Below are 12,908 nucleotides of genomic sequence, written 5' to 3'. Positions count from 1 at the left end.
ATGAGGCCCATTGTTTTATAACTAAAATTCAGTCAGCTGTAGCAGAAGGACATCAGACCCAAAGGCAAAGAGCAGTCAAAAGTTAAATTCGTCTAGTGATAAGTAATGTCACATTAATTCATAATCAAGTTTTAAAAACAAACAATAATAAGAAAACCTATTCAGTGTAGAAAAGGTAAGAAATGTGAGCTGCATATCTGTATATATGATGCATTTGTACGCCCAGGTGAATGTACACTCTGGGACTCCTGGAAATATCCTGGCTATTGAGAAATGCTGCACTAATGAAAATAAAACTGATTATATAGACTACCCACAGAAACAAATGATACACCTGTCAAAGAAAATGAGAAAAGGCAGGAGTCCAAGTGGATTAATACTAGTCTTTGAGGTTAGTGTCTTACAGTAATCCATCACATTAATTCCCTCAAAAGAAGAAAAGCAATATAGACTAAAGCGAGCTCATTGATTTTGGTAATATGTTCAATCAGGCAAAATGGGAAACTCCAAGACAGAAATCAAAATGATCTCGCCTATGTTTTTCATTTTGTTTTGGCAGTGACAGTATTGGATAAACAGCTTCACATACAATTATGATCCCAAATCCCAAAGGCTCTTTGGTTTCTGCTCCTTTTTCTTTGCAGCTGGTCAAATGGGGGTTGGACAAATTACAGCATCCTTATGATTTATGGCAACAATAATGCTGACGACACACCAACACAGTAAGCAAGAGCATGATTACAAGTCCCCTCTTTCATGAGCAACAAAGTTAATAAGTGCCAGTGACCAAATGCCACAGTTAATGAAGGAGCAAGTTATTTTTGGACGCTATGAAACTGAGCATAACCACTTGTGTGTGACTTCCTACACACTTTTTCAGATACGCTATAAGACAGAAGGACAAACAAAACTAAGAAATTTACCTTGCTGGAATAAGGTCCAGGGATGAGCAGTTTTAGTGCCTGTCGTTTCAGCTCTGTCAGCCTTGCATTGCAGTTCTCACACCATATCCCTCTTTCACTTCCAGGGGAACTTCCACTGCCTGAGGCCGGCGATCCTGTCCCAAAACCTGGTGAGCCACCTAGCGAACCGGGTGATCCTGTCCCAATGCCTGGGGAGATGGTCCCAGGTGACCCAGAGAAGGATCCTGGTGAGGAGATTCCTGAGCCTGGGGATGGTGTTCCCGTGGAGCTGGGCATGGAGCCAGCACCCTCCGGGGCGGGGCGTGTACCGGAGCGGGTGGTCTCATCATAGGCTTTTCGGTACCATGTGTCCGGGAAGAAGGAGGAAGATTTGGTCGGCGATGTGTCAGGGACCTAAGAAAAAATTTTCCGAAGAGAAAAAATTAATGATGGTGTATTTCCAAGATGCAAATTTTTACAGTCACTGCAGGAAAGTCAAAATATGTATATAATATAATCATTGTGTTTATGTGCATTACACCGACAGCACATGGCCAGTATATCAATCTGCACCTGCCTTTGTGTACTAATATAGAGATATGTTTCTGAAATAAAGTTAAAGCAAGTAAACATTTCTTTAATTAAAAATTCAACAACTAATTGTTCTGCTTTAACAAAAAAATGAATACCCAAATCACAGATTCAGCATCCATTGTTATTCCACAATCAACACTAAAAATGTTGATTTCTCTTAAAAGAAAAAAGGCTAAGCAGACACAGAGTGTCCTGTGAATAACCCACACAGGAAATGTGTGATCAGGGATCAAGATTAGACGGAGTCTTACCTAACATTAGGACATTAAATTAGACAGACATTCAGTTAAAAACCTACAAACAGAGAATGACATTAAACATTTCCTGCAATGGAACGACAAGTCATCCTACTGAGTGCTTCCATAAACCACTAAATAGGATTAAGCCAGGATAGACCTGTTATTTTGTTCTACTCAACCACATGGGAACATCAAACAAGCAGCAAAGAGTGGAGAATTTGATCTTTTGCGGCTGGGTAAATCCAGTCAGAGAACAGACCCATTGATGTGGTGGAGGCTGTAAAGGTTGGGCACTCCTGTGATCTTTCTCTCGAGGGCTATAATAAGGCAGCAAAGAGTTGAGGCTGATAAATGGGAACGCTCAATCATCTCCAAATGAAGAGGTGGTTATATTGTGCCAAACGGCGTGTTATAAATTATTGTTAATTAGTCTTTGTAGATGATAGGCAGTGACACAGGTGTGACTATAATAGTCTTCACTGATTTAGCACTTTGGTGCTCAGCAAGTGCTACTTCTGGGGATCATTCAGTGAAAATGCATGCCAGCGTTGTGACACCATAACACCATAAGCACTGATATTTGAAGTGTGATCTTCACAAAGCAATCAGCAGTAGGAACACAAATCTTACAAGAACCTTCAAGTTTCATGTTTATGTCACCCTGAAAACGAAGCAAACGGCAGTCTCCTATAAAAATGGGTGGAGTGTGAGATGAAGTGCATGCAGCAGTGAACGGATGATAAGTTTTAATGTTTACCAGGCTGATTGGGAACAGAGGTGTGTCCACCCCTCGGCTGCTGGAATGAATAACCTACCCCATATTTTCTGCTCCGGCTGCTCACAGACCTCTCCTTAGTCCCCGACAGTGAAGTCATGTTGGAGGTGAGAGGAATGGGGAGGAGGAGAGGAGAGGAGAAAGAACCTCTGCTACAGCTTCACATCCAAAAATAAATAAAATAAAAAATAAAAAATAAAGACCACCGGATCAATTTCAATTAACCACACGCCCCAGCAGTTTGCTCTTCTCGGGCTGGTGGTAACCTCACGCCACTTCCAGATGCATGATGAACCCAGTTACATCCCCATGCTGCGTCTAAGAGACACACAATAAAAAATCACAGATGGTTTCGGTCTCTTCTTAACAAACCGCACGGTTTGTTGCGTCTAAAATAGCCCTCGAATTACTCCTAAAAGCACACAAGAATCACACAGGTCGGTGAAAAAGACCGCTCCCCTTCAGCAGAGTCTATGAGCTGAATGAAGCTCTCTGTTCAACAGCGCTCTAGAGTGGCACCGCACTCAGCCCAGCCTCTCTCCATCAGCTCTGCGTCTCAGGCTGGCCAGGTAAAGCAAACACCCCCACCCCCCTCAGGGGGTAGCTGAAATTCCGACGCACGGCGCAGGTCTCCTTCTCTAACTAGACCGTGTGAGATTCGGCTGGTTCAGACCACTGCTACAGAAGTCATCTCCTCGTTGTTTGTACTTTGAGTGTTACTATCTGCGCCCTCCTCTTGACTTCCTGCGGCTCCGCCGAAGCCAGCAGTTGACTGAAGAGACAGGAGCAAGAACGCACATCTGGATGAAGGCGGGGCCAATTTATCCCTCATCTGCCTCAGGCCAATGCACGTCCAAAGGTGCCAGTTGAGTGACAGGTGGATTTCTGCCTGATTAAAGTGGAAAGTGGTGGAGTTTAGGAACATAACTTTAAGGTGTTTAAAAAAAAATTGTAAGCTTTCAAGTCATTTTGACCAAAGCTATAAAAACTTTGTATTTATGCGAGATTCATTTTTGGACAGTATGGACTGAGAAAAAATATACTTACATATAAATAACAATTAAACCGATTTTCTATGAGGAAAATCCAACGAATGGAGGCATTTCAAAGACTTTACTTATTTATTTGTATTTTATTTTTTTTAGTTTGGTGTCTTGGAAGTACTTGGATTTTAATTCCTGATTACAGCCCCGAAAACCTCTCAATCAAGCAGGCAGTGGTATCAGATAGAATAAAATGGATGAAGAAAATCATCAAATTACAACGAGACTAAAAAATGTTAAATAACTGTGTACTCAGTGTCAAAGACATCTCAGCCCTGTTGCTGTAAGCTTAACCACCGGCCTTTGACCTCTGTCAGTCAAACAGAAACAAAAACAAATAAAAAAAGTGTCAATTGTGACTTTTCAGCAGGTAAAGCTGTAGGGTGGTGAGCCCCTAATTGAAGAAAATATCTGTAGAAAGCAAAGCTAGGACTGTAGCATTAAGATCCAAGCATGAGCAGCAGCAATACTTCTACGTGATGGAAAGGTTTAGGAAACCCATGTGAACACAGGATGAGTGGTCACACAGTGCCCTCTTTTGTTCCCAGGAAGGCATTGCGGTTGAAACCAGACACCAACAGGTAAGTGAAAGTAGACTGTTGAACAGACCTGTTTCCCATCCTTTCCCACTCTTTTTCCTTTTTAATGACTGCGTAATCAGAGAAGATTTTGCTTTTTTTCTTTCTTGCTTAGTCTTTCACACTTTTTTACCAGAAGAGATTTTGCTGCACTAAAGGTGAGTGTCGATTTTAGAGAAAGAAGTGGTATTGTGAGCGCTCTGCAGTTGGGTAGTGTCGCTTTGACTTACACTTTTAACACAGAAATTTCAAAAAGAAACAAACAAACAAAAAACCTACAGGCATGCTGTTTTTAATTTTGCAAATGGTTAGCACGTCTAACAGGACAAAAGTCCTGGGCTCAAATCCGGGGTTGTGTAGCCTTGCTTTGTATAGTCTGCATGTTCTCCCTGCCCATAATTGTGAAAGTGGACTTGTGTGGTTGTCTCTAGGTTTTCGCTCTGCGAGAATTTGGACAAGCAGGTTGTACTCTGCTACCCCTATGATAAACTAGATAAGCTTCAACGCTGAATTAGAGCACAGCAGTAAATAATAAATAAATAAATAGAATAAAACGAAATAAATACAAATAAAAAGGATTACACGAATAGCAAAACAAGCTTTTTTATGTGTCTCTGTAAAACTCTGTGGATCTGGAAGCAAGTTACAGTAAAAAAAAAAAAGTCACATGACTGTCTTTTTTTCTATGTGTGTATATATATAACTTATTGAATTTGGTAGCTTTTTGTGAGATTGGAAGACAATGTCGCTTTAGAGTTAATACAGCAAAAAATGGGGGCAGTTTCAAAAAATTCAAAATTAAACCCGGTATGTTTGGGTGGCATTTTTTTCATATTACATTTTTATTTGAATTATTTAATTCTTGCCTCCTACCCATGCATAAGCCTATTAAAATCTCTTCTAAACAGTATATAGCTGCAAGTTGTGCACACATCCTGTGCTCAACCACAACACTAAATCCGTGAACAGCCAAGCGTGTCCTTCTCGCTTTTTCAGACATAAAATCACGCCCTCCGGTCCAGATGGTGGCGGCAAATCTTTTAGTGTGGTATACAGTCCACGAGAAATAACAAACATTTGTTAACAGGAATTGTCTGCACGACGCATTGCTTTCACTATTGACTGCAGGTTTTGTTTCGGGGTTAGGAACTCCTTTTTTTCGTGCAACTTTTGGTAACGGTGAATGTTTACATGCAACAACTATGTCAAGGGTTTTAACTGGAGCTAAAAGCTAGCGAGTGGCACAAAAATACCGAGTTTAGGGTTCCTAAGGTAAGTGGCTAGTTGTAGCTCTTGTCATTACTTCGCTTGACTCGGGAAGAGGTGGTCAGTCAGTCGCTATTTTTTATGGGTCTACGTCGTAGTTTGGCGGCAGTTAATTTGTTGCATTGCTTGTTTTAGTTGATCCGTACGTCAACGTTATTGCATTATATAAAGGGCGGAATAGTGACATGGCTTTAGTGTGACAAGTGGCGCAACTACAATACGGAACTGTGTAAACCCCCGTGAACAACTTTGTGATTTGTTAGAAACTAGGTTTTTATGCCTGTTTACTAGCGAGCAAGTCTTGTTAGCAAGCGATCGCTCTTATCTGGTTGACCTGCAGCACATCTTGGGCGTTGCGCTGTTACTGCACCGTTAAACTTTGTTTTTCAAATGTTTGTTGTGCCGTTTGCACATGTATGGTTTTCTTAAAACCCAAATTCATAAATGGTAGAGTTTCCCGTTAAAAAGGTACTTAGACGCCCAGTTCCAGGACACTGTTGTCTCCGTGACAACAGCTTTTCCGCATATTTGTGAATTCACTACGCATGTCAAGAATAACCTGCGAATATCGCGTTTAGTGCCAAACTCATCCAAGGCGAAAGTACGGCCTACTAAGCATGCCGATTGAGCAACATCGCCTTACTTTACTTTTTTTTTTTTTTAAATCAGGCATAAAGCTACTGCGGCTACCGGTTTATCCACCCTGGCGCCTACTACGGACCTTCAACTCCCCCAAATAAAGAAAATAAGCCCCGATTAATGTCAGATCGCTGGTATTCCGGTGTCCCAATGAACTCCAGGGAAAGCTTTCCACAAGGAGGAATACACCAAATATTACAGCAATGAAAGGTAATCAAAACTTTTATGAACGAGAACTCTGAGTTACATTTTAGAAAGTCGTTGAGACAGCCAGATGTTTTTATATGAACACACAAATTTACTCAAAATGACAGTAGAAAAATGACCACGTGATTTTTTTTTTCTCTCCCCCCCTAGGTGCACCTGGAAAAACAAGGAAAAAGGAACCTAAAAAGAAGTCGCCAGAGAAAGACCCCTCAGATGCGGTTTTGTTTCCCAGCACAGATGATTCAAGTGCTGTGCCAGGCAGCGGCAACTGCAGCGACTGCGGCCTTGTCTTTTCAATAGAGGCTAGTACTCCAAAAAATGAAAGGGAGAAAATGAGGTTTGCACAAGAAGCCTGCTTGACCTCCACACCAGTCTACAGCACCACCTATGATGTCCCGTCAACCATTTCAGGCTCCCCTCCTGAAGGGGAGCTACAATACACTGAGTTCATCACTCAGATAAAGGTATGGTATAAAAGTGAAATTTATATATTTTTATAATCCCACATAGCTTCAGTGAATTCAGTTTCCTTTTGTTATGTTCTGTTTTATGTCCTAATTTCCTTCGGGATTAATAAAGTATTCTGATTCTGATTTAGACAACAGCGGTAGATTCACAGTCAAAACCTCAACGTAAGCGTAAGAGACCGGTTAAACAAAGACAGACAAAGACGCAAACGCAGACCGATGGTAAAACCGATGATTCTCCAGTCAAGTGCCGGCGTGGTAGGAAGCCAAAAAGAGAGACTGGGAATTTAAATAAAGAGAAATCATCCTCCCGCTCCAGGCCAAGATTTGAACTCCAGAAGGCTGAAGCAGAAAGTCAAGGTAGTGTATTATTCAGTACTGTTGTCCCCAAGCACAGCCAGTTCTGTGAAGCCACATTTTTTACATTTGTTTTTTATTTTGCACAGTCTGTCTTGCATGTCATGTGTTTTTAATTGGCATGGAGAGCTGAAGGTGTGCTCTAATTCTGTCTCTTCTTAACTCCACAATAGATGACTCCATGATGTCTTCGGATCTTTCAATAGAACTGAGTCATCATGAAGAACAGCTGTCTACTTTGTCCTACCAGAAGGATGACATAAGTGATGAGGAGGACGAGGAAGAGCTCCCAAGTTTCCTGATGCGGACAGACGAAAGTGAGCGAGACCACAAGGATAACTGGAGTCTGTGACGGTACAGGACACTGAGTTGATTTGTTTATTTTTGTTTTGACTTTCAGAGCCCCCATCCATTACCGAAGGAGCATTTGTGTGGCACAAATATAGAAACTATCCATATTGGCCTGCATTGGTGAGTACATAATGGTGACATGTGATAAAATCACAATTTAGCAGATTCTGGTTAATGTTTTCCTTTTCTTTTATTGAATCAATGCCTTAAATGCTTTTTTGATACGTGCTGTCAGTCAGCCTACTATTGTATATCTTGAATTTACTAGATGATGAATCAAAAAAAGTGTTCACTGTTAAAATGACAATAATTGCCCATGAAAAACATTGACTCACCTTTTGTTTTGTTTTTTATTTGTTGTTTTGTTTGCTGTAGGTAAAAAGTGTGAACAGAAAGCACAGAAAAGCCAGTATCATCTTCATTGATGACTCAATCATTGAGAAAAAGAAAGGGTAGGATGTTTTCTCTTTTTGCTTTGTTGTTTCTTGCTTGTCTTTAGGTGATACATACACTCACCAGCCACTTTACAAAGTACACCTTGGTTGGACATGTAGGTCCACAATGTGGATCTCCCTTTACACCATACTCCAAAGGTCATTTGAGAACCGTGAACCCACTGTCATGTTCAAGAAAGTACTTTGAGATTATTTGAGCTTTGCGAAATGGTGCTTTATCTTTCTGGAAGGGATAAAGGGTGATGGACATGGTCAGTAACAATGCTCAAGTAGGCTGGGGCATTTAAACAATGCTAAAGTGGTACTAAGGGTCCTAAAATGTGGCATGAAAATATCAATCCTCACTATTGCATCACCACTAGCAGCCTGAGCCATTGAGACAAGGCAGGATAGATCCATGCTTTCATGTCGTTTATGCCAAATTCTGATTCTACTATCTGAATAATGGTCAACAGACCAGGCACCATTTTTCCCATCTTCTATTTCTCCAGTTGGAAATGTACAATTTTTGGTGAGCCGTTGTGATTTGTAGCCTAGGTTTCCTGTTCTTAGCTGATAGTAGTGGCACCCACTGCTGCCTAGTAAATCCTAGCAATCATTGTGTGGGAAAGTCCAGTTTATAAAATATTCATGGCAGTCCAACTGGCAGCAACATCCATTTAAAGACATTTAAATCACCTTTGTTCCCCATTCTAATGCTCAGTCTGAATTTCAGCAGGTTGTCTTGGTCATGTCTACATGCCTAAATGCATCGGGTTATTGCCATGTGATTAGCTAATTAGATATTTGCATTAAGAATTTGAACTGTATCCAATGAAGTGGCTGATTAGTGTATGCACATTACTTAGTGTTGTTACATTTATGTTATTTAAATAAACGTTTCAGTTGGGTGTTTGTGTTTCTAAAGGTTTGCTGTGGCTCTAAAATGCTTGAAACCTTTTGACTGTGAAGAAGCTAATGAACTCATGGTAAGAACTGCTCACAGAGTATGTTCGGATTTCTGAAAATGTTCACTTGACACAACGGTAAACTGTTTTTGCTTTTTTGTTGGTTTTAAACAGTGTAAAGCCAAAGAAAGCTATGATGCTGCAATATCATGGTCCCTGGATCTCATAACCGACTACAGATTTCGGATTGGTGAGTTGCTTATGTAATGCCTCAGCAAGCAGAAACACTGTTGTGTGTGATATGTTGTTTAAACAATATTGGGATGATATCACTGAATTAGCTGCAGTACTAATCATGTTTTATCTTTGTAGCATGTGGCTCATTTTCTGGCTCCTTCATACAGTACTTTGATCACGATATGAGTAAGTTTCATCCTTGACCTGGAATCAGAAATTTCAACGAGGCTAGCACAGAATTAAAAAGTTGAATACACCTACAGATTCGCTAGGCCCCGATGTTGCTCTTGACTGCTGGTCTGAATTGGTTTAGGTTATCCTGTGAGGAGGAGGTATCCAAAGGCAGCTTCAGAGAGACTAACCATCATCAGTGATTCAACAATGGAGGAGCCATGTGATGTTAAGGAGGACAGCTTTAGTGAACAGCAGAAGGAAATAAGGTGTTCAAAGAGGTTGCTGCCAGATCGGACCCATGCTGCCCACAACCGCGCAAATGAGAAGCTCGTACATTTCATTGTCAAGCAACACATGGTCGACGCACACCTCCTGGTATGAATGACTCTGTTGCTTTTCTGCTGGTGTAATTCTTGTTCCATATCATTTAATCCAATATAGGTATACCAAGAAACTGTTCAGTGTGCATAGCAGTGACTTGGCCGATAGAGTTTTAGGGGGTGATTGTTTGTGTTCCTCAAAAAGCTACAGTTCTGGTGTCACTTCACTAAAATTATGTAAATGTTGCAGCAGTGCTGAGTAATGAGTGCTGCTTTGATCTTTTAGGACAGCCCAAACTGAAACAGAAGCAGAAAGCAGAGTTTTTTACCAGCTCAAAATAATTTAATATTCTGAGTAATTTGGACTATTTGTTTTCCTTTATGCCACCAAAGTTTTATGAGATGAAAACTCATATTTGGTTTCTGTGGCTCAACTTAGGCTTGAAACTTTCCTGCTCAAATTATGTAACTTTTCAGCTTTTGAGTTATTGACTGCAACAGTGCCGGATCTAGTGCACCGCTAACCTGACCCCACTGTGGGCTGCCCATTGTGGGCTGTGTGGGTACGCCAGTACTGGGGGTAGTGGGTTTGCCCATTTAAAAAGCCCATAAAGGGGCCCCCAAAAGGTAAAACTGCTGCCAGCCCTGTGTGGGAACACCCAACTGTGAGACCCACGTGAGAAATGTGTGGGTTTGCCCCAACCCACACAGCTTCACAGTTCACCCACTGCACAAGCACGTTTGTAGGCCACGGTTTTCATCTGTTTTTACAATACAGAATCACAATACATATAAAGACTGGGTGAGGTTGAAACACCAATCAACAACAAGGGCTTTGAAGTGCTGCAAGAGAAGAGCCCTGTTCTGCCCTACTAATGAAGTTACAATAGATCCAAACAAAAGCCTTTCAACTGTAATTCTTCGTGGAAACCAAATATGCCTTGACTTTGACTTCCTCTTTTAGCTGGCGTTACCATCTTGGAAGTTTAGAAAAAACACATGATGACCAGCTGACTTAAAACATGTAGCCACTGGTGACCTTTCATCTGAATTCCTTTAGTTGCTTTTATGTGCAGAGATCCTTTTTTTTGTGTCTGTTTGTTTGTTTTTGTTTTAATAAATCTTGATTAGTTTTCACAGCATATACCAGCCCAAATGTGGATTTCAACAACTAAATCATAAACAACAATTTGTTTTTTGTTTTGTTTTTTATTTTAAACTTATTTCCAGTGTGTGGAAACAAATGCACGTCTCCTTTGGCCATAGCATCACATTTGCCACAGTTACATAGGTCTGGAAATTAAAGATAGTCAAAGACTAGACATTTAAATTCAACTTGCCATCATTTATGTTCTTCTTAGTTCCTTGTTATAGTAATGGAAAGAAGGATCGGGATAGATTTTTATTAACACTTTTTTTTAATTTCATTTATATAGTACAATACTATGGTTATCATCAACAAATGCATATTATTTTTCTGTTATAAAGGTTAATGTTTTACCTTGATTGATGACATACCACTCATGATTATATGCTATTATTTGCTGATGCTGATAACTGTTTATAGCTGAAATGCCCTAGTTTGCCATTAGGTAAACGCAAAGAGGTACTTATAAGTGAGTACCAATATTTTGTTTGTCCTAACTATTTATCAAGACCAGGTGTCCTATGCTCTTATACGTTTCTGAATTGCGCGCTCTGTTAGTATGACACCAGAGCAAAGTCAAAAGCCGTCTCTGTTAAGACGTGGAGATTTATTTGAATAAAGTACGGGTGGTAGAGGCCACAACGAATGTAAGCTGACCTCGATTTTAGTATACCGTACTTACAAATTTAAGTTCACCCCAGTAATGTCCAATACTTTCAGGAGCTCAACCAGTTATGCAAAGAGTGTGCCAGAGCATGCAAAAATTAAACAAACATATGGATGAATATTGAAAGTATTTGCATATGAATGCTATAAAAAATAAAAAATAAAAAAAAATTTCAGTTGCAGTTCTTTTTAAAATCTGACATCTGAGCTGCGCCACACTAAGATGTGATGGCATAAGAAACTATAATTGATTGAATAAATCTCTTCCCATTGTATCACACTTCCTACAGGCTGTGATCCATGGACAGGAGAAGTCCAGGTGGCTTCGCTCCTTCTTAAGTGACAATCGTAGACGAGTGGTGAACATATACCTTGAAGATGACCATCAGCTCGACCAAGTCTACTGCTACCTAAATGAGCTCTATACAGCAGCTGTGGCCAACGCCCCCTGCGTAGCTGATGTGAAATCCATGGATCGTGTCCCTTTTGTCCTGGATGTGCTTCTTCCTGAGGTGAGCTAAAGCCTGCATGAGTGCTCACAGGTTTTGTTTGCAATGTTTCCTGATATGCAGTTCAGTTTCTGTAGTCCAGGTGTTATGAGTTTGTTTCTGTGCAGGCCATTATTTATGCCATTGCTGGAGTGGACAACATTTCAGTAAAAACAGCAGAAGAAAAATACCTCAGGGGGCGGCGTATAAGTAACAGGTAAGACTTTCATATGTTAAATTTTTAAAAAGAATGACTTCATTGATAAATACTAATTTTTTTTTGTTGTTGTTGTTTCAGAGAAAGGCAGCAGTTTGATTTAAAGATTGAGCAGCAAATGAGGAAGAAATCGCATCCAAACACTTCCATTATTCTCTGACTGTCGGTCTGAGTGTCAAGATTTGTGACATTTTGAGTGTTTTAAGTTTTGTTTATAAGTAATGCAGCCATAACCGGTGTGCCTTGCAATCAATCACTGCACTGTTTTGTTTTTGTTTGTTTGTTTTTTTTGTTTGTTTTTGTATACTTGTAAAAAGTGAATATCAAGCATATAATAAAACCTAAAAACAGGCCATGAAATGTAATCATGAAAGGCAGTTTCATCACCTAACTTTATTCCGTAAGTGGAAATGTACACATGGCCAAATCGCTTCTCAAGCAGCTCAAGTATTAATGATCTGTCTGCATGTGCTTTTATCAGAGTTTTACATAAAATAAAAAGTGTTATAAAACTTTTTGTTGAACTGTGAAGGTTCTCATAAACACTAAAGGGACAGTCACACAGAGACCATAGAAAGGCAAAAAACCCTCTGCAATGGTGAAGAAAGTGGTAATAAACATTCCCCCACATCAAGGTGAGCAAATGAAGCAACCACCAATGAGAGAGAAGGATACCCCTGATTCACATATGATGGGGTGGAAAATGAATTGGAGGCAATCGGATCCTGGAGCGTTTATAATTTCCATGCCAGTAATTGACAGTTGCTCTATGGACACGTCTCAATAAAAGGCCAAATGCCAACAGACTTCGTCACACCAGCAATAATAAACAGTACAGTACATACAGTTTGTGTGTTTGCTGATGTTGAGCTGATAGAAACTGCATTTGAAATTAAGTG

The 12,908-nt window shown here is 40.2% G+C and overlaps 2 protein-coding genes across 5 annotated transcripts in view; one reads left to right on the top strand and one right to left on the bottom strand.

The window, feature by feature from the left end:
- Positions 1–2,610, bottom strand: part of kif26ba (kinesin family member 26Ba) — a 104,646-nt gene extending 102,036 nt beyond the window's left edge. For all 4 annotated transcript variants that reach the window (XM_085369874.1, XM_085369947.1, XM_085370006.1 and 1 more), the window contains exons 1-2: positions 2,551–2,610; positions 924–1,316 (exon numbers count right to left, since the gene is read on the bottom strand). In XM_085369874.1, coding sequence (XP_085226000.1) covers positions 924–1,316; positions 2,551–2,610 — 453 coding nt within the window. The remainder of the gene's footprint in view (positions 1–923; positions 1,317–2,550) is intronic.
- Positions 2,611–5,221: 2,611 nt separating this feature from the next.
- Positions 5,222–12,486, top strand: LOC146639553 (PWWP domain-containing DNA repair factor 3A). Its single transcript, XM_085353436.1, has 14 exons — positions 5,222–5,403; positions 6,067–6,246; positions 6,394–6,707; positions 6,842–7,070; positions 7,241–7,384; positions 7,468–7,538; positions 7,794–7,870; positions 8,781–8,841; positions 8,935–9,010; positions 9,133–9,183; positions 9,311–9,546; positions 11,595–11,816; positions 11,921–12,009; positions 12,091–12,486. The coding sequence occupies exons 2-14, from the start codon at positions 6,240–6,242 to the stop codon at positions 12,167–12,169; spliced, it is 1,656 nt and encodes a 551-aa protein (XP_085209562.1). The 5' UTR covers positions 5,222–5,403; positions 6,067–6,239; the 3' UTR covers positions 12,170–12,486.
- Positions 12,487–12,908: the final 422 nt, after the last annotated feature.

The sequence above is a fragment of the Diplotaxodon limnothrissa genome, linkage group LG1 (assembly GCF_057381915.1).
Source record: "Diplotaxodon limnothrissa isolate DT_005_m linkage group LG1, D_limnothrissa_male_GT1.1, whole genome shotgun sequence".
Lineage (NCBI taxonomy): Eukaryota > Metazoa > Chordata > Actinopteri > Cichliformes > Cichlidae > Diplotaxodon > Diplotaxodon limnothrissa.
This window is presented reverse-complemented; position numbering and strand designations above follow the sequence as displayed.

What these genes read in the sequence shown, in the direction of transcription:
- LOC146639553 (XM_085353436.1), top strand. An exon ending in CGACTACAGATTTCGGATTG is followed by an intron (nt 9,011 to 9,132) that starts GTGAGTTGCTTA and finishes TTATCTTTGTAG; the next exon opens with CATGTGGCTCATTTTCTGGC. An exon ending in GGGCGGCGTATAAGTAACAG is followed by an intron (nt 12,010 to 12,090) that starts GTAAGACTTTCA and finishes TTGTTGTTTCAG; the next exon opens with AGAAAGGCAGCAGTTTGATT.